Source organism: Typopeltis vanoorti, chromosome 11, assembly GCF_054136105.1.
Source record: "Typopeltis vanoorti isolate ZY-2024b chromosome 11, IOZ_Tvanoo_1.0, whole genome shotgun sequence".
NCBI lineage: Eukaryota > Metazoa > Arthropoda > Arachnida > Uropygi > Thelyphonidae > Typopeltis > Typopeltis vanoorti.
This window is the reverse complement of record NC_143559.1, coordinates 44044432-44070295: the sequence shown is the minus strand read 5'-3', so window position 1 is coordinate 44070295 and position 25864 is coordinate 44044432. Positions and strand designations below refer to the sequence as shown.

Here is a 25864-nt window from a genome sequence, read left to right as displayed (position 1 = left end):
GGAGTAGGGGGAAAACAAGGGGGGTCACACTTGGACGTTGTCTAAGAGTGTGATTAGTAAGGGTGGACAGACTAGGTTCTTTACATGGAGAGTAGTGAATATGTGGAATGGATTGCCAAAGGTGGTTGTGAGCACCCCAACAGTGAATAAGTTTAAGGATATGTATGATAGTTATTGTGTTAATGGATAGTGGGTCTCCTGCGATGAGTCTTTTGACTCCATGGAGTGCCCATATAAATAATATTTAAGAGCTTCCATAACTCAGTTGTTATTAATAACCCTTTGGTTGGAAAGTTCTGTATTCAAATCCTATCCAAAATAGGAAAAACCTTTATAAAGGCTTTTTAATTGAAGGAATGATAGCTGGTCTCAATATGTAAGTAGCAATTAATCCACAAAACAGACAAATCAGCCACCTCACACACAATTAAGACATAATACCCTGGCCTTGTAGCCTTAGTCACTTTTGACTTGACTCTGTATTTGGAGTAAAGTGATATAATATCTCAAAATAGTCCTGTTTAAATATCAAGGATGTCTGAGATGAGTAATTGAAATAGTGAGAATTTAATGTATGTAGTTTAATGTTGCAAAAAGAAGGCACCTGACTTTCTGTTCTGTTATTGTATTCAGGTATTCAGCTGATTTACGTAAGTTCATATTTTGCAAGAATCCATATATTTTTTCTTGTGTTCTGTTCTCAAAAATGCATTCATCTAGTACATATGCTATCCTTTTTATATTTTCTGAAGAAGCATAATTAACACCCTTACTAAGGATAATTTATTGGATAGTCATGTTTTATTCATTTAAGTGTTGTATAATGTGCATCGATTTGTAAAGGGAACATGTTACATTCATGTTACCAAACTGGGTTTTACATACAAAATTCATTAAAAAAAATTGTTTACAAGATGTAACTTTCTAATATGAAAGTAGCTGCTAGCACTCATTTGGCATGTAATTGTAGTTTTAGATCCAAGTAAAGCTAGTAACTAGTCTCTCCAAAATATAAATAGCAGATATATAGACTTAAATTAAAATTGATTAGGTTGCCAAAACTCATCAAAACAAAACTTTGCCATCAATACTGGCACACAAGAACTACTGTACTCTTATAAAATGTTGTTATGAGGTAACTGCAAAACGTTGATTTGTGTACCTCCAATTTTTCATCGTTTTATATTGAAGTAATAATTTTCTTAACTTTTTCCATGTTGACAAGTTAGACTGTTGTTTTATTCATATTGCATGTACTTGCTTGGGATGGCATCACAACAGCTACTTATTAGTAAGGAACACATATTAAAGATAAAAATAAAATATGAATAGAAAAAAAGCAATTTGATTATATTGTCTGAGAAGGTGCTTATTGTTGCCTAACCAAACCACTGAATGACTGTAATTATTCATGTGCAGTTCAGAAAAACAATCTTGGATCAGAATCTTTGCTATGAATAACTTGTAAATATAAATATCAGTTTTAAAATGAGTTGAAGTAGTCCATTTCTTCCTTAATATTTCAGACTTCTCCACTAATTGCTGATTAATTGAAGCTTGAATCTCAAAATAGTTTTATATCTGTGTGATAGGTACTGTGTGGTGTTGATCAATAAGCTTTTTTTTTTCTTCTCAACATGCATATGATAGTGTCTCTGATTCTCACAAGTGGGATAAGAATTTTTTTTTTAATGTTTATAGACCAGATGCTAATTTGAATAAAATCTAGTTATTGATTTGTAAGACTATTTGTAATTAAATTATTTTATTAATTATTATTAAGAGAGACCTCAAGGGAATCAGGGACTCATCGAGGGAGGCCACATACTACACGCACCAGCTATCATTCTTGAATTCCTTCACACTGCTTGCGCTCACAAGATCCAATGGCAGTCCATTTCAATCATGCATTGCTCTATGAGAGAAAAATCTAGCCCTCATCCCCTTCTTGACAGCATTCGTTCTCAACTTCCAAGGATACTCTCTTGTCCTTTCCTCACCCGCCATAAAATGAAAAATTCCATCAACTGAAATCCTGTATGACCCTTTCAGAAGTTTATAACTTTCAATCATATCACCCCTCTTTCTTCACAAGGTAAATGCCAGCTAAGTACAGATATTCCTTGATTAATTAATCCCTCTATGTTACCACGTATATCAAAATTGCGTTAATCAAATATAATAACCAATGGTAAAAATTACAATTTGTCCATATCGATTACTGTATTAATAATTTGTTTTTTATGGTACTCTTTTAGGAAAGATAAAGATAAAAAAACGAATGCAAAGTAAATGTTTAATAAATGCTTGTACTTACATTAGTTACTGCAATTTTTTATCAAAAAAAAGTTATCAAGAGTCATTTGAACAGTTTTAGTTTTTTTTTTCTTATCAACATAGATTCTATGATAACAAGCAAAATGATTCTCAGCCCTAAGCAAACAACCATTCTTCAATTAACATCTGTATATTTATCTGTATCCATTACTTGCTTCTTAAGCGATTCTGAAATGCGAAATATTTCCTCCAGTTCTTTGATTGTTATCTCCTTTGGAATCTCATCTTCACATTCCATTTGTTCGTTGTCTTCATATGTGTGTTATTGTTTAATTTCAAGAAGATTGTTGTCACTAAAATGTTTTGAATTTAAATCCAATAATTCTTTAACATCTTCTGCATCAACACTATTTAAAAACCAAAGTCTTCAACAAATGCAACGATTTCTTCAACCACGTTGTTCACAGGATTTTGAAAACCACCTAAGTCATTAGTGCATTCTGGCAAAAGATTTTTCCAAACACTTCTAATGCAGCTAGAAGACTCTTGCTCCACAAGTCATGAATGTTTTCAATTGCGTCTAATGTTAAAATTTTTCCAAAATTCTTGGAGCGTAATCGCATTTTCTTCCGTTGTTTCTACTGCTTTTGAGAATGTCTTTTTTAAGAAAATAGGCTTTGAAAGTTGTAACGATGCCCATGTTCATGGGTTATAGCAATGATGTTGTATTTGGTGGAAAAAATAACTTTCACATTTTCACACAAATTATTAAGAGAGTTTGGATGACCAAGTGTGTTATCATCAACGTCATCATGCTCACGACTTTCTTTCTCTCGGCCAGGAAATACTCCTTGAGGCTTTCATGTTTTGCATGGTAAATTTAAAAGTATGTTAATTAAAACTCTTAATGCATATATAAAGGGATTGTCGCAATTAATTTCGCTGCATTAAGCAAAACTGCGTTAAGCAAGGATACCTGTATAGAGGAATTCAGAGATGATAGAGGACAGATGTTAGCTCTGGAGCACAATGAGTGCCATTAGTGAGATACCATCAGAACCATAAGACTTTAGTGTCCAAGTTTAGTATTCTTCTGATGTCTTTTTGCCAAAAAACAAACTACAGGAGGCATACCAGATTCTGTTATGGTAGGAAGTGATTTGCCTTGGTAATCTATGCAAAAGTTGGAGGAAAAGAGATGACTGGAGGTCAGCTTTGTCTTTGGTTGCTGTAACAGTGATGCCATCTGGATGAGAGGTGAAAGTGCAGGTGAGCAGAAGTTATATCTGATGACCTTATCAAGTGACCAGAAGGCACAACTTCCATTTGGACAAGAGACAAGTTTTTGCTCTTGGCCTTTACAAAGTCAGATATGGATTTGCTAATGGTTGTTTTGCATTTAATGCATACTTCAGCATAGAATAAGCATGAAGTTGTGGTTCCAGATGCAAGTTACCTTCAGCGAGCCGAGTTTTTTCCCCTTCAACTGCTTTGATACACTTTCCTCTTGAACCAGGGCTTTGAAAGTGGATGAGAATTTTGGTGGTGATTATCCATAGAAATTATCCTAGGGTTAAGATAATCTCCGACTTACTTTTGAGAAGCTGTTTAGATCAGAAGAGTGAAAGAAATAGTCAGAGCATGGAAAGAAAGAGTAGACGTTCTGGAGGTCATCCCATTTAGTACTTTATAGTGTCAATATATATGAGTTAGGAGTGGTCAAGGGAAGGACATTGAAAGAGTACTTGCACAAGTCTGAATTACTTGACAGGAGAGGTGATCTCTACAGTATCTGGAAGGAAAGCTGGCTAAACATATTCCTGCTAGGTACCTGGGTTTGACCCATTTTTCTGTTGCTGCTGCTTTCCATCATCACATTTTCGGTTAGCTTTGGTTAGTATTATATGGATCAGAAACATGTAAGCTGACCAAAAAGCAGGAAGCTAAATTAAATAGTCTTCAAACCAAATGTCTGCATAAAATATTAAAAATATTTTGGCCCCGACATATAAGAAATGATGACTCATATAAGTTGACTCTGCAAAAAAAGAGCATCACCAATGAAATAAAAAAAATGGAAATGGATTGGACATATACTGAGAATGGACAGCAGAAAGATTCCTAAAGTGGCTTTGACATGGATCTCAGAAGGAAAATGGAAAAGAGGAGAGCCTAAATTAACTTGGCAGAGAATAACAGAAAGAAAGAAGAATGACTAATGGGAGAGCTGGAGAGAAACTGAATTGGCGGAAAATTATCTTGGTTACCTTATCATCATGCATATCAAGGATTTAGGCCTAGCATGGTCTGTTCTAGCCTGCCTTAGAAGTCATCGTTGAATCGTTTAAGAGGACGTCCTGGTTTTCTTTTTCCTAATGGTTTGGTTATCTGTGCTGAATTATCTCTATCACTTCCTTGTTTTCATGAAACTGAGGAGACTACATCTGAATACTGCCAGCCTGGTTGGGTGGTGAAAGGATAGCATCTTTTCTTTCTAACCAACAGTATGTGGGTACAAATCCCACTTTGGGATGAATATTTCTAAATGTCTTAAGGTTATAGATTGTGTGTGTGAGAGAGAGAAAAACTGTTATCCCACTTGTAATCCTGGAATGTTTAAAAAATTCCTTTGGTCTCTAGAGTGGGATTGCTAGATGGCTTCAGTTACTGGATGAAAAACATCAAATGAGCAATCAGTAAAGCAGCTAACTGGAAACTAAGAACAGACAAATATCAGTTAAAATTAAAATTTTAAAATTAACAGCAATCTGAGAGATAATTAAAGTAATAGCAATCTGAGAGCTACAATAAACTATTGCATAAATTTGTATTTTACCGGGGGGAAGAGATATGAGAGATATATGAAAATCTTGTGGTCGCAGTATCCAAGAAAGAGAATGTGTAAAAATCAATAAACACTAAGCTTACTCATTCGTGTTTTGAAGACTCTGCCAAACATAGTGAAACATGGAATCAGCTTGAAACTTGCATGTTATTTAGATGCTATTTGGATTCTGGAATGGAAAAAATGCTAGATAAAACAGTATTAGCATTAAGAACAGTAATAGACAGAAGAACCAAAGTAAATAATTACATAAGATTGCCTTTAGAGATTTAGTAAAAGCATTTTATGATGTCCAGCAGAAAAAGTTTTGTGAAATAATGAAAAAAATTACTGGAATTGATTGAAGAGATAGCTAATTAAGAAAATAAGGATAAGAATACAGGAAAATAAAGTAACATTAAAAAGTAAAGCAACGTATAAGAAAAGGTTGAACACTAATGCCTTTACTTTTCAGTCTTTATATAGAAAGTGAAGGTAATATATAGAAAATGAATGGATGGAGTAAATATAGGTGGAGTGTATACCTACATGTGTTTTGCCGATGATCTAGTGCAGTGGTGGCGAACCTTTTTATGTGCATTCCAAAAATTTAGATAGAGTTGCTGATGTTCCTGGCAGTTTTTAATAGGGGAAAAATTAATAGAAAATTAATCTAACTTGATTTATTTTTTATTTATTTATAAATTTATATTTTATAATTATTTAACTGGTAATTAGTTTGCAGAATTAACAACGCAAATGAAGTATATTAATTAAAGCTAAGTTTAATGAATCACTTCTATATTTCGGCAACGTCACATTGCATTGCCATCTTCAGGAACATAAAGATATGGTATGTGCACTCAGGAACTAACACAAAGCAAATGAGGAAGAAAGCAAGAAACTAACATTGTTCCTAAAGTCCTAATGGTGTCCTCTTGTGGGCTAATTTGGTAGTCTTGGCAGTTGGGCTGAAGTTCTCATAATGAAAGTCTCCCAAATTTGGGGCAGTTTCATGCACCCAAATTTGTTGAGGTTAGGAACGTTTTTTAGAGCTGCTGAAGATTCTTTGAATAATCTTTCGTATTTAAACTTGCTGCGATGAATTATTTTTGTTTTCTTCCAACGAATTTTATGGTGGGTATCCAAGGCATGGTCTGCCAGCCCAAAGCGGCTGTGCTGGTGAAACCGGATGTAGTCTTGGTGTTCTGAAATCCTGATATTTGTTGTTCTGCCTGTTTGGCCAAAGTAGGACAATTTGCAGCTGCATGGGGACCTAGTATACACCAGGTAGGTCTAGGGGAAGTGGTTGGTCTTTGGTAGAGCGGATAAGGGATGCCAACTTTTTATATGGTCTGTAACAGGAAGTAAGGTCATATATATTTTGAGGATATTGGTTGTTTTCTCAGAGGTGCCCTGGATGTAGGGGATGGTGATAGACTTGGTGTAATCTTTATTGTGGAGGGGGGGGTTGTGGTTTGCAGGTTTTAGTATTTTTTGGATTTTTTTGGGGTTATAGCCATTGGCTAAGAAAGTGTTGAGGATGTGGTTTAGTTCAATAGTCAGGGCCTTGTCATCTGAGCAGATTAATTTTGCCCTGTTATATAGTGTTTTTATCACCCCATATTGTTGTGAGGGGGGGGGGATTGTTGGTGAATGTATCGGCCAGTATGGGTGGGTTTTCTGTAAACAGAGAAAACCAAAGATCCATTAAGCTGGCGGGTGATTAAAGTGTCTAGGAAGGGGAGGGTGTTGTTTTCCTCTTTTTCTAAGGTGAACTGGACTCTGGGGTGTTGGTTGTTTAAGTGTGTTAGGAAGGCTTTGCAGCTGCAAGGGACCTGGTGTATACCAGGTCCCTTGCAGCTGCAAATTGTCCTACTTTGGCCAAACAGGCAGAACAACAAATATCAGGATTTCAGAACACCAAGACTACATCCAGTTTCACCAGTACAGCCGCTCTGGGCTTGCAGACCATGCCTTAGATACCCACCATAAAGTTCGTTGGAAAAAAACAAAAATAATTCATCGCAGCAAGTTTAAATACTAAAGATTATTCAAAGAATCTTCAGCAGCTCTAAAAAAACATTCCTAACCTCAACAAATTTGGGTGCATGAAACTGCCCCAAGTTTGGGAGACTTTCATTATGAGAACTTCAGCCCAACTGCCAAGACTACCAAATTAGCCCACAAGAGGGCACCATTATAACTTTAGGAACAATATTAGTTTCTTGCTTTCTTCCTCATTTGCTTTGTGTTAGTTCCTGAGTGCACATAACATATCTTTATGTTCCTGAAGATGGCAATGTGACGTTGCCGAAATATAGAAGTGATTCATTAAAGTTACCTTTAATTAATATACTTCATTTGCATTGTTAATTCCGTATACTAATTACCAGTTATGTCTAACCAACGTATAAGCCTTGCTACTAGAATTATAACTATTTATAATTTTATAAATAATATTTCATTTTATTTATAATATTTATTTATATATAAATTTATAATATTACTCAGTGTAAAATTGATTATTGTATTATTAAATTGATATAAAAATATTTATGCATTGTAACTCATCATAGAAGTCAGCTGAGCAGGGGAAGCAGCAGCAGGATGTCAACTTGTCGGCGAAATGCTTACCTTATTTACTCGAATATAACTTGTCCTTATGTATAATTCGCACCCTTGATTTTACTTTATGTAAAAATGACTTTAAAAGGTTACTTAAAATAAGGGGATCTTAAATCCCACATAGTTTTAAAACCGAATAAGAAACTCAAAGATTGGAATCAGAGAGTTTCTTGCCGAATATAGTAAACTATAAAGTATCGGCAACACTAGCGTTAGCAAATGCAAGTGATCCTAGTACGTAGTACAATACTGGGCAGCTCGTTGCAAAGGTGGAGAAGTTCAGATCGCTATTCTTAGGTATTTTCCATAATGTAAAAACCCATTTCCTAGGAAATGTGTTTTTGCATTATGGAAAATACCTAATAATGAAAATACCTTTTACATAATGTAAAAACACATTTCCTAGGAATTGTGTTTTTACATTATGGAAAATACCTAAGAATAGCGATCTGAACTTCTCCACCTTTGCAACGAGCTGCCCAGTATTGTACTACGTACTAGGATCACTTGCATTTGCTAACACTAGTGTCGCCGATACTTTATAGTTTACTATATTCGGCAAGAAACTCTCTGATTCCAATCTTTGAGTTTCTTATTCGGTTTTAAAACTATGTGGGATTTAATATCCCCTTATTTTAAGTAATGTTTTCATTGCTGAAATGAAGCTTATTAGCTCTTTATATTTAAGTAGACATTAAAAGGTTTTGCATATACCTTGGACACGAAAAATGTTTAAACATGTTCACGTCGAGATGATAGTAACTTGCTCTCCACAGTTAGCAACACGCCTTCCCCAACAGCCATTATACTGTATGCCCACAGATGCGAGACCCTTCGACACTTCTGCACATGTCAGAAGAAGGAGAATCCATTACGATAATAGGATAATCAATCTGTCATGTGGAGAGTGAATTGATTATTGAAAATTAACTTCTCTTTTATGAATATTGTAATTTATAAAGTGGTAACTATTTTGCTTGTATAACAGTTCGAAAATTTTACATATAAAGCACGTGATTTCGCGTGTTGGTGACCAATCCGTACATCGCCTTATTTGTTTCTCTCCTTCAACATGAATTGACTCTTCTTGGCCAACTGAAGTTCTCATATTTGTGCTTGGACATTACTGCAGATGCAAGAAAAACAAGTAGTTTTATTGTATCCCTGATATTTCTCAACAAATTGTGCAATTAGAGACAGCTGGAATAAAAACTGCGCTAAGTAATGAATCACATGTCTCCTCTCACAGAAACTATGCTGTACAGACTCGAGCAAAACCATATGTTGCACTGAAACACAGTATCTAACTAAAAACTATTGTTCAATTTTTAAATTACATGAAACAAGTGTTTGTTTTATTGCATTTGAAATTCTCTATTTCATTATGACAGATCACAAAGGCTAACTTCAAATAAAATTCTATCATGAATTGAAACATGCCATATAACTCATGTGCGAGTTCACCTGCCAGCTCAAATGCAAACAAGCAATAATAAAATTCAACCAAGGGTTGAAACTTCGTGTGAGTTGAGCCCACCAGTAATGAGAAGTTCCATCAGAATGATAAACGACACCCCGTTGTGAATGTGTTAAAACTAAGAAATATATAATGAATGTTGTTATGACAGTTTCAGATGTTATGGAATTTGGTTGGTTGAAGAGAATTAGCATTTCAACTCAACAATTGTCGGTTGCCTTTGTCTTTAGGTCGTGCTATCTTTTGTTAATACTGCACCAATCATGTGCATGTCTTCATAAGTGCTCTCTCGTGTAAAACAAAATTTAACTTGTACAAATTGTAATAATTAAAAAAAAAGGTTGAATAATTTATAAGCGTATAAAAGGATATCACCTGTAAATTGTTGACGTTCCAGCAAAATTCTTGGACGTGTCACCTCTGGCATGCGTGCCATAGGTTCGCCATCTAGGATCTAGTGTATTAGCTGAGGACAGGGCCGTTGCCAGATTAGATGCGCCCTGAGGCAGACAATAAGCATTGCCCCTGATGGATTATAAGACAAAAATATAAGAAAATTTCCAATTGCCATTTTGTTTTTATTACAAGAGAAACATTAATGCCGAAATGATTACATAATATTAATTAAATGATTACTCTATGGGGATATTGCACAATAGAACTGTTTATAAGCTCTTCTAAATTTAAATTATAAGCTATGTCCGCCTCTATTGATATAGTTGCTAGACCAACTAATCTTTCTTGGGTCATTGCTGTTCGCAAAGAATTTTTAATCAGTTTAAGCTTGGAAAAACTTCTTCCACACTTGCTGCTACATTAACAATTCCTGTTAGCGTAGTGATGATGGCGCCTACCACAATTTGGTTGAACGAGCGCTCTTATTAAGCCGCGCCGTGAGGCAGGCTGCCTCTATGCTACACCTTGTCGATGGTACTGGCTGAGGATGAGCAGGATTTAAAATAGATGATATATAGATGTAAGAATTTATGCAACTATTTAGGCTTAGGTGCTGATTTATACTCATAATTCAATTTTTACACTCATCATAGTCCACAGAAAAATACAAGTTTAATAGTTCCTATATTTCACAGAGACATCAGGGATGCAATATTAAAATTGTAAAAAGACATAGCAATAAATGGAAGAAATTAGAATCAGAAGCCTCAATTCCTATGAAGGGTGTCCTCTGAAAAGATAAGTTAAATAACAATTGCTTTGAAAAAACAAATATTAAAAAAAAAAAAAGTTGGACTGCATTGTTATATAGGTGAGACTTGGACCATTACAGCAGAAAACTGGAAAAGAATTGAAAATATTTGCAATGTGCTATTGGAGAGTATTACTAGAAATAAATGGTGGAAAAATCAGAAAAATCTCTTGCATTCAATAACTGAGTATTAAAGAAAATAGTCATTAGAAGGAAGATAATTCATGTATACTTATGATGATTATAAACTCATGTATTAAGACAAGTGCTGGGAGAACATTATGTTGGAGTTTAATGGAATATATACATCACTAAGAAAGGATTAAAAACTAATTTTAATGCTTCCAATATTTTGTATGTCACGTGGGAATTTTGAAAAATGAGCCATAGACTTAGCCCTCTCAAATCTTCTATGTGGCTAAGATACATAGATGATGTGTTCTCTATTTGGTCTCATGTCCCAGACACATTAGACTCCTTCCTCAGTCATCTCAATAGTCTACATCCAAGATGGAAAAGGAAAATAGCAGTAGTTTACCCTTCCTTAGACACCTTAGTAACATGCCTTCCTAATGGTAACCTTTTCTTCACTGTATATAGAAAACCCACTCACACATCCACAAACCTTCCCACCACCACCACCTCTCTCAACAATTTTGCATTATTAAAACTAACCAATAGAGCCTACAATCATTGTTCCAGTGAAATCTCTTTTTCAACTAAACTCAACCATATACACAACACCATCCTTTCCAGTGACTACAGAATTAAAAAAAAAACAGCCCCCCCCCCCCCCATTCTTCAACCAACCATTGCTTCAGAAGAATTTCAGAAATGCCATCATCCCCTACATTTGTGTCACATTAGAAAAAAATAGTCAGATCTTTTTTTAAAAAAAAGTACAAGCTCTATACAGCTTTTAAGTCTCACCCAAAACTTGCTATCATCATCCCAAAGATCATCTCCTCCCCCCCTCTCTCAGTGCCTGGTGTATATAAAGTACCATGTTCCTGTAAGTTAACTTACTTTGGACAGACAGGTAGATCAGCAACTATCCATTTAGAACACCAGTCGTATAAATATGTGGTACATATCATTGATATTACAATTTAAGACCTCAGATGCTGGTTAAGTCGGTCTGGAATTTTTTTTTTTTTTTTTTAAATTGCATCAAATTCTGATTTTTTTTGACACACACACCCATACATACACGAGGTGGGGAGGGATTGGAAAGTTCTGATAAAAACCAAACAAAAATTCATTAATTTTATGTCTTCTTATATATCCTAAATGAAAAAGAACAAATTATTACAATTTTCATTAAACATGAGGGTTAAAAGGTTTTAAGATATGTTCTTTCTTGTGGTTGTATCAGTTGCTTTAGTATAATTTTTGTTCTAGGTGTTTATCTGAACTTTCTAGTCTCCTTTGTGTGTGTGTAATATATATATATATATATATATATATATTTAATTATTATTTATTTTATTTTTTTGCAGTTTTTTGGTGCATTTTTGAGATTTTTTTTTTTTTAATCACAGTGATTTTTTATGCCGTCTATCAGAGTGCAAGAAAATAATGGAAAAATTTAATCAGCAGGAGTGAAGAACTCTTGTTCACTACTCCCATACAGGAAGTACTCGGCCTGCAGTTGAAGCATGGGCTCGGATAGTGCTCCCTGCAAGCTGCTGTACATGGACTCTCTCCTCCAGGCAAAACCTGGCAAAGTGAGTAAGCAGCAGTAACAGGATTATTTGTTAGTTGATCAGGAAGTCTCCTAAAGTGTTACTAACAGGTTTGGCCCTTTGTACTTTCTGGTGGCCAACCTGTGGAAACTGCTTTACTCTCAAATGTAGGAGGTACTGGCTCCATAAGTATGGAGCCAGTACCACCTCAGTACCAGAGCATGAAAAGGTCTCCATCCACACTGCACATAAGAAAGCTGACACAGAAAAAAAAAGAAGCCCCGCTATAGAAGGAAAACACAGCATAGACCACTTCACCTCTGTTAAGAAGGCCGTGGTAGTTCGCTAGGCAATGAAAGGCATCCACCACCTAGTTGGACTAGTTGGCATTTCCTCCAACTAGGGAAGATATATTTTTAAGGCAGCTTAAAAGCTTTTAAAATTTGTGTTTATATTGTGTTTATCTTTTCATTGTCTTAACAACTCTTGTCTACTAAAGAGCTTGTATATGAATTATTTGCATTTACTGCTTAGAATGAATTGCCAAAATTGTCTTGTTTATGGACTTACTTTGAGTTCAGATTTTGAGCATATTGCAAATAACTCATTCCAAAATATGTTGGGAATGTTTTCCAGCATTCTGGCATTCAGAATGCTGTAAAGAAGAACAGCACTGCATTTGACTGGTTCATCTGTTTTGAACTTCTATAGCAATTCAGGGCTGTGCCAACCCAAGGGTGCAAGGGGTGAACCGCACTTGGGCAGCATTTTATGTAGCTAATATCTAATCTGAATTATACAATGCAGTATTAGGGGTGGCCGAAAAAAAGTTTACACCCGGACGGCAAATACCCTTAGCGTGCCACTGTTCAGAGCCTCTGTAGCTAAGTCAGTATAGACAAAGCCCTTTGGTCGGAAAGACCTGGGTTCAATTCCCATCCATGTCTTGAGGAGCCTTTATCTGGTCTCTTTCAGCTTAAGTTGAAAGAGACCAGATTCTCTTTCAACTTTTGATTTATAGTTAGCCAGTCTCACACAGAGATTGTGTTTTTTTTAACCCAGAAACTCGGGTTTTTCGTCTCTCAGAACAGGCAAACTGATCCCATGAACACACATGGATCTAGTCATGAATACTTCTCCTCAGGAGTTGCAGCAGAGGAGTAACAAGCTGGATGCATTAATTTGTCATAAACCCCTCATTAGGGGACTCGAGCTCTCCTAAGGGATGGATGAAAACGGAAGGATAGCAATTCAGCTCAAATGTTCTTTGGGGTGCTTTGTGGAGTCTATTTTTTGGAAAATATGGCACATATTTTCCACAAAACAGATTAACTTGTTATGCTGTACTTCTATTCAGTTAACTTTGACATATCTTCATTTCATACTGTAACTGTGATGCACAATGAATAAAGCAATATAAATATTTGCATACTAATTAAGGATTAAACTGAATTTTGCCATAGTTATGTATAATATCCACTTCTTAAACCAAGTATATAATTTCTTGGTATCTTTAATCCCCTTCTTAAATTTCTTCATTTCCAGTTGAGTTGTTTATAGGCATATTGAAATTATGTCAAATAAGATAGTAACTAGTAAAAAATAAAGCATGTACTATAGTTTAAATATAGAAATTCTGCTATATTTTTTATCTATTGATGGTGTAACAATTCATTACCATTAAATTGCTGATAATTGTAATAGGAATTTTTTTTTTTTCTTTCTAACTTTACATGTGATGTTTATTTGATTTATAGATGATTTCAAGAAACACAAGGAGCATTAACATGTCCTCTCCTTGGGTGGATCTTGTTATCTATAAAAGGTTATATGCTCCGCCTGGTCATCAAGGTTAATATGGAAGGTCAACTACATTTGCTGATTGTAAAAGTCTCCACATGACCTTAAATCCTCCTTTTGAAATATAAATCACAGCTTTGTATGTGCTAGTGCCAAACACATTTTTCAGTTCAGTGCCAAACAACTATGATGCCAAAAGTACAAATGAAATGTCATTCTACTATTTTTCCAAATACTTTGGATGTTTATGTAACTATGAATTTTACTTCACTTTCAAACTGTCCTTCATCAGTCTTTCAAGGTAAGAATAATTTTTATAAGTATTTCTAATTATCTAAGAGAAAAAAAAAGTTTAGTTTATCTGTTAAATCATTAACTGATTAATGCAATTTTTAGCAGAATTGTAACTCGTAATAACCTTTTTATTTCTCAGTAATCACTAGGAAATATATATATATATTTATTATACATGCATACACAACTTTGTTCTTTCCATACTTTGATAGTATGGAAAGAACTGTTAACATAATTGTTGTCATACTGTTAACACTTATCATAGCCACATTATTAGAGCATGTTCTGCATTTCAATCAATTGTCCATAATTTGTACATAACTAATTTCTGGATGACTTACGTTAGATATGAAACAAGCTTTTACAACTATTTTTGGTTATTTAATAATAGTAATATATAAATTGTTGAAATGATTAGATATCCAGATTTGTTTAAAAGTCTTTTCCAGGAATTTTTGAGTTATATAAAACACTGGTTGCAGCACGAATCATATGGACTTCCATGGGTTAGTTAGTAAATACCAACTTTAAATACTAATTCTAGTTTTGAATCTATCGATGACAGTCACTTTTAGGATTTTTATTACTAGATGATTTCATTGATCTTGGGTGGAATTAAGTTTTAACTCGCTTGTTTTCATTCACAAAGTTTTTACTGTGCAAAATAGACAACTAAAATTATCCACACTAAATTATATTCGATTAATTGTATTTGTGTTTAATTTTTTATCCAGATATAATTCACATGTAGCAAAGTTTGCATGTGAACTATCTTCTTCACAGTTTTGTATCCATGTGTCCAACTTCCTACAGCTATTTCTGATCTAGAGTATCTTAATAAACTGACACGCCTTTTTACTACTTGTATATGGAAAATATGATTTCTGCATTAATTCAATGTAGATATCTTCCTTGATCTTGTTTCCAAGATTTGAATCTTTATTAATGATTCATTAATAAATGAATCATTAATAAAGATCAAAACCCTAAAATACAATACCAATTGCATTTTAGGGTTTAAATTTTAGGATAGAAATTAATACAATACCAAATTGTATTAATTTCTATCCAATCTCAGCAAGTAGCAAAGTAATTGCCCTTCTCATGATGTTTATGCATTACAGGATACTGAGGCTATTGATGTGAAGTCATGAAAATAAACTTTGTTTACTTATGCTTGGATAAAGGATTAAACAAGAACATAATTTCTTGTCAAATATAATTTACATTTTAAGTAAGTGAAAAAACTTTTTTTACAGAAATTATAGACAGTACCTTAATATCATGGACACATTCCTTTATAACAGTCCTGTCTCAAGGGAGTAAAGTAAATATTAATTTCATTTATTTCTCTCTGTATTATCTCTGTATCATTCATCTAGCACCACTTATTAATATCCATCTATAACATTGCTACCTCGGCACAACAGCTTGGTTACAAAAAAAGAGAAAATAATCTAGCTGCTAATACTTCAGCATTATTTCAAGTAAATAATAGCTTTGAGCATAATCTCAAAACTAAATATTTAGTTTCAAGAGTATTGATGAAAAAATAAAATAAATTGAACATTCCTCCAATTGCTACCTCAGCACAACAGCTTGGTTGCAAAAAAAGAGAAAGCAAATAATCTAGCTGCCAATACTTCAGCATCATTTCAAGTCAATAATAACTTTGAGCATAATCTCTAAACTAAATAGTCAGTTTGAAGAGTGTTGTGACGAAAAAATAAAATAAATTGAACAGTCCTCCAAATAGTTGTGTTTACAGTCTAACAACAATTATGTGTGATTTATCATCATCAAATTCCTGACATGTACGCTCAAAGTACTACATGAAAAATTTACATCATTACTAACTTCCTATCTACAATTTTCCTCCAAATCAGTCTGTTACTTGTCAAGACTCCAACCTTATCAGATCTTGTATTTCTATCATCTAAGGCACATTGTACAGTATCAATCCACCTATATCTTGGTCATCCTCTGGATCGTTTTCCTCCTGGCAGAGGACACTTGTTTTGCTAATCTTTCCTCGCCCATTCTGTTTAAGTGACCATACCACCTGAGATTAGCTCTGCTAACGCATTCATGGATGCTGACAATGTCAAGTTCTTTCCTACTATCCTCATTTTTAATATGATATTGCCATTGATGCCATCTGTTCACTCCTCTAATCTTTCTCAGGACTCTCATATCTGCGGTCTCTAGTCTTTGGTCAAGTGTTTTACTTCTGACTTAGCTCTCAGATCCATAAGTTAAAACTGGTTTGAACACTGTCTTGTATACAGCTAATTTAGTGTTCCGACTAATTTCTCTCTTATTCCATATGAATTTATTCAATTGTCTGCCTACCATACCACGTTTGTTGATTCTGTTGTCTATTTCCATATTTAATTTACCATCCTCGCTAAAAATCGTGCCTAAGTATCTGAAATGTTTTACTTGTTCCACAGGTTCCCATTCACAACGCAGTTGACATCTTCAACAATTCTACCTATTTTCATTGTCTTTGTCTTTTTATTACTAACCTTCATACCATATCTATTACAACAGTTATTCAATTTAGTCAGAGAATCTTGCAGACTTGTAGTGGATTTATTTAGAAGTATAACATCATCCGCATAAAGCAAAGAGCTGACATTAACATCTCAAATTCTGATATCATATTTAATACCACTTTCCTTCATAATATGATCCATATAGATAATGAATAACAGAGGGGATAATGTACATCCTTGTCTCACACCAGATTTAACATTAAACCATCTTCCTGTACTTCCTTCAATTCTAACTGCTGACTTACAACTGAAATAAAGACTAAGTATTGCTCGATATAATGCCTCATTGACACCATATAACTGTAGCGTATTGAATAGCTTCTCTCTTGGCACCTTGTCATATGCCTTTTCCAGATCGATAAAACTTAAATACAGATCTTTGTTATATTCTAATGCTTTCTCAACTATTTGTCATAAAGTGAAGATCTAATCCTGACAGCCTCTATTTGGCCTGAATCCAGCTTGTTCTTCACTAAGCTTTTCTTCCACAATTCTTCTCGACCATTTCTCAAGTATACTTGCATAGATCTTGCCAGGAACACTCAGTAGGGAAATACCTCTGTAATTCTCACATTCAGTTTTATTTCCCTTTTTATATATGAGTACTATGAGAGCTCTACTCCAATCATCGGGAATTCGTCCCTCTGTCCAGGCTTTCTGAACTATGCAGTGCAGCCACTGTAAGACTTTTATACCACCATATTTCAGCATTTCTGGTCGAATATCATCTACTCCTGCTGCCTTTCCACATTTCAAGCCTTTGATGGCTGTATGCCTGTTGAGTGTTTTTTTCCACTGTGTTTTCACTGCTTGTTTCGTTTAGCAATTTTTCGAAGTTATTACTCCATACTTAAAGGATATCTTTTTCTCCTGTTTTCATGACACCTTTATCATCTCTGACTCCTTTTACGGCACTCTTTCCTCCATTTCTAAGCTTCTTTCAACAACCTCCAGAATATCTTACCACCTTCTTGATATTTATTTTCTTTGTTCTTACCAAAGTCCTCCCGTGACTTTTGTTTAGCTAGTTTTACACTCTGTATTCTCTAAGAGCAAAAGCTGACTTATTTGCCAGGAACTTTTGATATGCTTTCTTCTTTAACTTCCTGTGTCCACCATGGAGTTCTGATTTTTCTATCCTTGCAGACAACCTCACCACATGCCTCTAGCTGGATCAATCAGGGTTTTCTTCAAGGCTTGCCACTAAATCTCCAAGGTTTGGTTACTATTCTCAAACTCTTTCATTTTTTCTTCAATAATCTTTGTGCATTTTAGTCTACAGTTCACATCTGAGAGATGCTCAACTTTTATTCACTTTAAAACTTTCTTACATGCTTTTCAATATGAAATTCAATTTTATCCTGCTCAAGACTAAATAGTGATCACTTCCAATTTTAAATCATCTGTACACTCTGGTGTCCTGCACCAGGGAGAAAACATCACTATCAACAACAACATAGTCATCGAGACTTTTCTTATTCCTTGCCTCTTCTCTCCGTGTGAATTTGTGCACATTTTTATGTTGGAACATGGTGTTAGTAATAACCAGTCCATGTCCTGAGCAGAAATCCAACAGATATTTGCCATTATTATTAGCTTTGCTCTTTTTTCCAATTTTACCCAAAATATTTTTGTCATCATCATCATCATCATCAAATTCCTGCCATGTACCCTCAAGGGGTGTACAGGATATGACAGTACTACATGAAAAAATTACATCATTACTAACTTCCTATCTACAATTTTCCTCCAAATCAGTCTGTTACTTGTCAAGACTCCAACATTATCAGATCTTATATTTCTATCGTCTAAGGCACTTTGTACCGTATCAATCCACCTATATCTTGGTCTTCCTCTGGGTCGTTTTCCTGCCAACCTGGCAGAGAACACTTGTTTTGCTAATCTTTCCTCTCCCATTCTATTTAAGTGACCATACCATCTGAGATTAGCTCTGCTAACGCATTCCTGGATGCTGACAATGTCAAGTTCTTTCCTAATATCCTCATTTTTAATATGATATTGCCATTGATGCCATCTGTTCACGCCTCTAATCTTTCTCAGGACTCTCATATCTGCGGTCTCTAGTCTTTGGTCAAATGTTTTACTTCTGACCCAGCTCTCAGATCCATAAGTTAAAATTGGTTTGAACACAGTCTTGTATACAGCTAATTTAGTGTTCCGACTAATTTCTTTCTTATTCCATGAATTTATTCAATTGACTTCCCACGATACCAGCGTTGCTGATTCTGTTGTCTATTTCTATATTTAGTTTACCATCTTCAGTAAAAATTGTGCCTAAGTAGCTGAAATGTTTTACTTGTTCCACAGGTTCTCCATTCACAACACAGTTGACATTTTCAATGATTCTGCCTATTTTCATTGTCTTTGTCTTTTTATTACTAACCTTCATACCATATCTATTACAACAGTTATTCAATTTAGTCAGAGAATCTTGCAGACTTGTAGTGGATTTATTTAGAAGTATAACATCATCCGCATAAAGCAAAGAGCTGACATTAACATCTCAAATTCTGATATCATATTTAATACCACTTTCCTTCATAATATGATCCATATAGATAATGAATAACAGAGGGGATAATGTACATACTTGTCTCACACCAGATTTAACATTAAACCATCTTCCTGTACTTCCTTCAATTCTAACTGCTGACTTACAACTGAAATAAAGACTAAGTATTGCTCGATATAATGCCTCATTGACACCATATAACTGTAGCGTATTGAATAGCTTCTCTCTTGGCACCTTGTCATATGCCTTTTCCAGATCGATAAAACTTAAATACAGATCTTTGTTATATTCTAATGCTTTCTCAACTATTTGTCATAAAGTGAAGATCTAATCCTGACAGCCTCTATTTGGCCTGAATCCAGCTTGTTCTTCACTAAGCTTTTCTTCCACAATTCTTCTCGACCATTTCTCAAGTATACTTGCATAGATCTTGCCAGGAACACTCAGTAGGGAAATACCTCTGTAATTCTCACATTCAGTTTTATTTCCCTTTTTATATATGAGTACTATGAGAGCTCTACTCCAATCATCGGGAATTCGTCCCTCTGTCCAGGCTTTCTGAACTATGCAGTGCAGCCACTGTAAGACTTTTATACCACCATATTTCAGCATTTCTGGTCGAATATCATCTACTCCTGCTGCCTTTCCACATTTCAAGCCTTTGATGGCTGTATGCCTGTTGAGTGTTTTTTTCCACTGTGTTTTCACTGCTTGTTTCGTTTAGCAATTTTTCGAAGTTATTACTCCATACTTAAAGGATATCTTTTTCTCCTGTTTTCATGACACCTTTATCATCTCTGACTCCTTTTACGGCACTCTTTCCTCCATTTCTAAGCTTCTTTCAACAACCTCCAGAATATCTTACCACCTTCTTGATATTTATTTTCTTTGTTCTTACCAAAGTCCTCCCGTGACTTTTGTTTAGCTAGTTTTACACTCTGTATTCTCTAAGAGCAAAAGCTGACTTATTTGCCAGGAACTTTTGATATGCTTTCTTCTTTAACTTCCTGTGTCCACCATGGAGTTCTGATTTTTCTATCCTTGCAGACAACCTCACCACATGCCTCTAGCTGGATCAATCAGGGTTTTCTTCAAGGCTTGCCACTAAATCTCCAAGGTTTGGTTACTATTCTCAAACTCTTTCATTTTTTCTTCAATAATCTTTGTGCATTTTAGTCTACAGTTCACATCTGAGAGATGCTCAACTTTTATTCACTTTAAAACTTTCTTACATGCTTTTCAATATGAAATTCAATTTTATCCTGCTCAAGACTAAATAGTGATCACTTCCAATTTTAAATCATCTGTACACTCTGGTGTCCTGCACCAGGGAGAAAACATCACTATCAACAACAACATAGTCATCGAGACTTTTCTTATTCCTTGCCTCTTCTCTCCGTGTGAATTTGTGCACATTTTTATGTTGGAACATGGTGTTAGTAATAACCAGTCCATGTCCTGAGCAGAAATCCAACAGATATTTGCCATTATTATTAGCTTTGCTCTTTTTTCCAATTTTACCCAAAATATTTTTGTCATCATCATCATCATCATCAAATTCCTGCCATGTACCCTCAAGGGGTGTACAGGATATGACAGTACTACATGAAAAAATTACATCATTACTAACTTCCTATCTACAATTTTCCTCCAAATCAGTCTGTTACTTGTCAAGACTCCAACATTATCAGATCTTATATTTCTATCGTCTAAGGCACTTTGTACCGTATCAATCCACCTATATCTTGGTCTTCCTCTGGGTCGTTTTCCTGCCAACCTGGCAGAGAACACTTGTTTTGCTAATCTTTCCTCTCCCATTCTATTTAAGTGACCATACCATCTGAGATTAGCTCTGCTAACGCATTCCTGGATGCTGACAATGTCAAGTTCTTTCCTAATATCCTCATTTTTAATATGATATTGCCATTGATGCCATCTGTTCACGCCTCTAATCTTTCTCAGGACTCTCATATCTGCGGTCTCTAGTCTTTGGTCAAATGTTTTACTTCTGACCCAGCTCTCAGATCCATAAGTTAAAATTGGTTTGAACACAGTCTTGTATACAGCTAATTTAGTGTTCCGACTAATTTCTTTCTTATTCCATGAATTTATTCAATTGACTTCCCACGATACCAGCGTTGCTGATTCTGTTGTCTATTTCTATATTTAGTTTACCATCTTCAGTAAAAATTGTGCCTAAGTAGCTGAAATGTTTTACTTGTTCCACAGGTTCTCCATTCACAACACAGTTGACATTTTCAATGATTCTGCCTATTTTCATTGTCTTTGTCTTTTTATTACTAACCTTCATACCATATCTATTACAACAGTTATTCAATTTAGTCAGAGAATCTTGCAGACTTGTAGTGGATTTATTTAGAAGTATAACATCATCCGCATAAAGCAAAGAGCTGACATTAACATCTCAAATTCTGATATCATATTTAATACCACTTTCCTTCATAATATGATCCATATAGATAATGAATAACAGAGGGGATAATGTACATACTTGTCTCACACCAGATTTAACATTAAACCATCTTCCTGTACTTCCTTCAATTCTAACTGCTGACTTACAACTGAAATAAAGACTAAGTATTGCTCGATATAATGCCTCATTGACACCATATAACTGTAGCGTATTGAATAGCTTCTCTCTTGGCACCTTGTCATATGCCTTTTCCAGATCGATAAAAACTTAAATACAGATCTTTGTTATATTCTAATGCTTTCTCAACTATTTGTCATAAAGTGAAGATCTAATCCTGACAGCCTCTATTTGGCCTGAATCCAGCTTGTTCTTCACTAAGCTTTTCTTCCACAATTCTTCTCGACCATTTCTCAAGTATACTTGCATAGATCTTGCCAGGAACACTCAGTAGGGAAATACCTCTGTAATTCTCACATTCAGTTTTATTTCCCTTTTTATATATGAGTACTATGAGAGCTCTACTCCAATCATCGGGAATTCGTCCCTCTGTCCAGGCTTTCTGAACTATGCAGTGCAGCCACTGTAAGACTTTTATACCACCATATTTCAGCATTTCTGGTCGAATATCATCTACTCCTGCTGCCTTTCCACATTTCAAGCCTTTGATGGCTGTATGCCTGTTGAGTGTTTTTTTCCACTGTGTTTTCACTGCTTGTTTCGTTTAGCAATTTTTCGAAGTTATTACTCCATACTTAAAGGATATCTTTTTCTCCTGTTTTCATGACACCTTTATCATCTCTGACTCCTTTTACGGCACTCTTTCCTCCATTTCTAAGCTTCTTTCAACAACCTCCAGAATATCTTACCACCTTCTTGATATTTATTTTCTTTGTTCTTACCAAAGTCCTCCCGTGACTTTTGTTTAGCTAGTTTTACACTCTGTATTCTCTAAGAGCAAAAGCTGACTTATTTGCCAGGAACTTTTGATATGCTTTCTTCTTTAACTTCCTGTGTCCACCATGGAGTTCTGATTTTTCTATCCTTGCAGACAACCTCACCACATGCCTCTAGCTGGATCAATCAGGGTTTTCTTCAAGGCTTGCCACTAAATCTCCAAGGTTTGGTTACTATTCTCAAACTCTTTCATTTTTTCTTCAATAATCTTTGTGCATTTTAGTCTACAGTTCACATCTGAGAGATGCTCAACTTTTATTCACTTTAAAACTTTCTTACATGCTTTTCAATATGAAATTCAATTTTATCCTGCTCAAGACTAAATAGTGATCACTTCCAATTTTAAATCATCTGTACACTCTGGTGTCCTGCACCAGGGAGAAAACATCACTATCAACAACAACATAGTCATCGAGACTTTTCTTATTCCTTGCCTCTTCTCTCCGTGTGAATTTGTGCACATTTTTATGTTGGAACATGGTGTTAGTAATAACCAGTCCATGTCCTGAGCAGAAATCCAACAGATATTTGCCATTATTATTAGCTTTGCTCTTTTTTCCAATTTTACCCAAAATATTTTTGTCATCATCATCATCATCATCAAATTCCTGCCATGTACCCTCAAGGGGTGTACAGGATATGACAGTACTACATGAAAAAATTACATCATTACTAACTTCCTATCTACAATTTTCCTCCAAATCAGTCTGTTACTTGTCAAGACTCCAACATTATCAGATCTTATATTTCTATCGTCTAAGGCACTTTGTACCGTATCAATCCACCTATATCTTGGTCTTCCTCTGGGTCGTTTTCCTGCCAACCTGGCAGAGAACACTTGTTTTGCTAATCTTTCCTCTCCCATTCTATTTAAGTGACCATACCATCTGAGATTAGCTCTGCTAACGCATTCCTGGATGCTGACAATGTCAAGTTCTTTCCTAATATCCTCATTTTTAATATGATATTGCCATTGATGCCATCTGTTCACGCCTCTAATCTTTCTCAGGACTCTCATATCTGCGGTCTCTAGTCTTTGGTCAAATGTTTTACTTCTGACCCAGCTCTCAGATCCATAAGTTAAAATTGGTTTGAACACAGTCTTGTATACAGCTAATTTAGTGTTCCGACTAATTTCTTTCTTATTCCATGAATTTATTCAATTGACTTCCCACGATACCAGCGTTGCTGATTCTGTTGTCTATTTCTATATTTAGTTTACCATCTTCAGTAAAAATTGTGCCTAAGTAGCTGAAATGTTTTACTTGTTCCACAGGTTCTCCATTCACAACACAGTTGACATTTTCAATGATTCTGCCTATTTTCATTGTCTTTGTCTTTTTATTGCTGACCTTCATACCATATCTATTACAACAGCTATTCAATTTAGTCAGAGAATCTTGCAGACTTGTAGCGGATTTATTTAGAAGTATAACATCATCCGCATAAAGCAAAGAGCTGACATTAACATCTCCAATTTTGATATCAGGTTTAATACCACATTCCTTCATAATGTGATCCATATAGATAATGAATAACAGAGGGGATAATGTACATCCTTGTCTCACACCAGATTTAACATTAAACCATCTTCCTGTACTTCCTTCAATTCTAACTGCTGACTCACAACTCAAATAAAGACTAAGTATTGCTGGATATAATGCCCCATTGACACCATATAACTGCAGCGTATTGAATAGCTTCTCTCTTGGCACCTTGTCATATGCCTTTTCCAAATCTACAAAACTTAAATACAGATCTTTGTTATATTCCCATGCTTTCTCGACTATTTGTCATAAAGTGAAGATCTGATCCTGACAGCCTCTATTTGGCCTGAATCCAGCTTGTTCTTCACCAAGCTTTTCTTCCACAATTCTTCTCAACCGTTTCTCAAGTATACTTGCATAGATCTTGCCAGGAACACTCAGTAGGGAAATACCTCTGTAATTCTCACATTCAGTTTTATTTCCCTTTTTATATATGGGTACTATGAGAGCTCTACTCCAATCATCGGGAATTTGTCCCTCTGTCCAGGCTTTCTGAACTATGCAGTGCAGCCACCGTAAGACTCTTATACCACTATACTTCAGCATTTCTGGTCGAATATCATCTACTCCTGCTGCCTTTCCACATTTCAAGCCTTTGATGGCTTTTTCTACTTCAAGTATGGATATGTATTCCTGACTGCATGCCTTGTCAGTGTTTTTTATCACTGTGCTGTCATCACTGCTTGTTTCATTTAGCAGTTTTTCAAAGTAATTACTCCATACTTCAAGGATATCTTTTTCTCCTGTTTTCATTTCACCTTTATCATCTCTAATTCCTTTTACAGCACTCTTTCCTCCATTCCTAAGCTTCTTCAACAACCTCCAGAATATTTTGCCACCTTCTTGATATTTATTTTCTATATTCTTGCCAAAGTCCTCCCATGACTTTTGTTTAGCTAGTTTTACACACTGTTTAGCTTTCTTACATTTGTCTCTGTATTCTGTAAGAGTAAAAGCTGACTTATTTGCCAGGAACTTTTGATATGCTTTCTTCTTTTCCTTCACTGCCTCTTTAACTTCCTGTGTCCACCAGGGAGTTCTGATTTTTTTATCTTTGCACACAACCTCACCACATGCCTCTCTGGAAGAATCAATCAATGTTTCCTTCAGAGTTTGCCACTGAATCTCCAAGGTTTGATTCCTGTTCTCAAACTCTTTCATTTTCTTTTCAATAATATTTCTGTATTTTAGTCTACAGTTTACATCTGAGAGCTGCTCAACTTTTATTCGCTTTAAAACTTTCTTACATGTTATTCTTTTCAATATGAAATTCAATTTTATCCTGCTCAAGACTAAATAGTGATCACTTCCAATTTCAAATCCTCTGTACACTCTGGTGTCCTGCACCAGGGAGAAAACATCACTATCAACAATAACACAGTCAATGAGACTTTTCTTATTCCTAGCCTCTTCTCTCCATGTGAATTTGTGCACATTTTTATGTTGGAACATGGTATTAGTAATAACCAGTCCATGTCCTGAGCAGAAATCCAACAGATATTTGCCATTATTATTAGCTTTGCTCTTTTCTCCAAATTTTCCCAAAATATTTTTGTATGTCTCACAATCATTTCCTACTCTACTATTTAGATCCCCAACAAGGACCAACTTTTCCTTTTTCATTGTGTCAGTTGCTTTTTCTAAAG

General features: G+C 35.1%; 1 protein-coding gene across 1 annotated transcript in view; it reads left to right on the top strand.

Annotated features, from left to right (window-relative positions):
* Positions 1-25864, top strand: part of LOC150101479 (uncharacterized) — a 599391-nt gene that overhangs the window by 12810 nt on the left and 560717 nt on the right. The window contains exon 2 of the mRNA XM_090400199.1: positions 13856-14199. Coding sequence (XP_090256325.1) covers positions 14085-14199 — 115 coding nt within the window. The 5' untranslated portion in view covers positions 13856-14084. The remainder of the gene's footprint in view (positions 1-13855; positions 14200-25864) is intronic.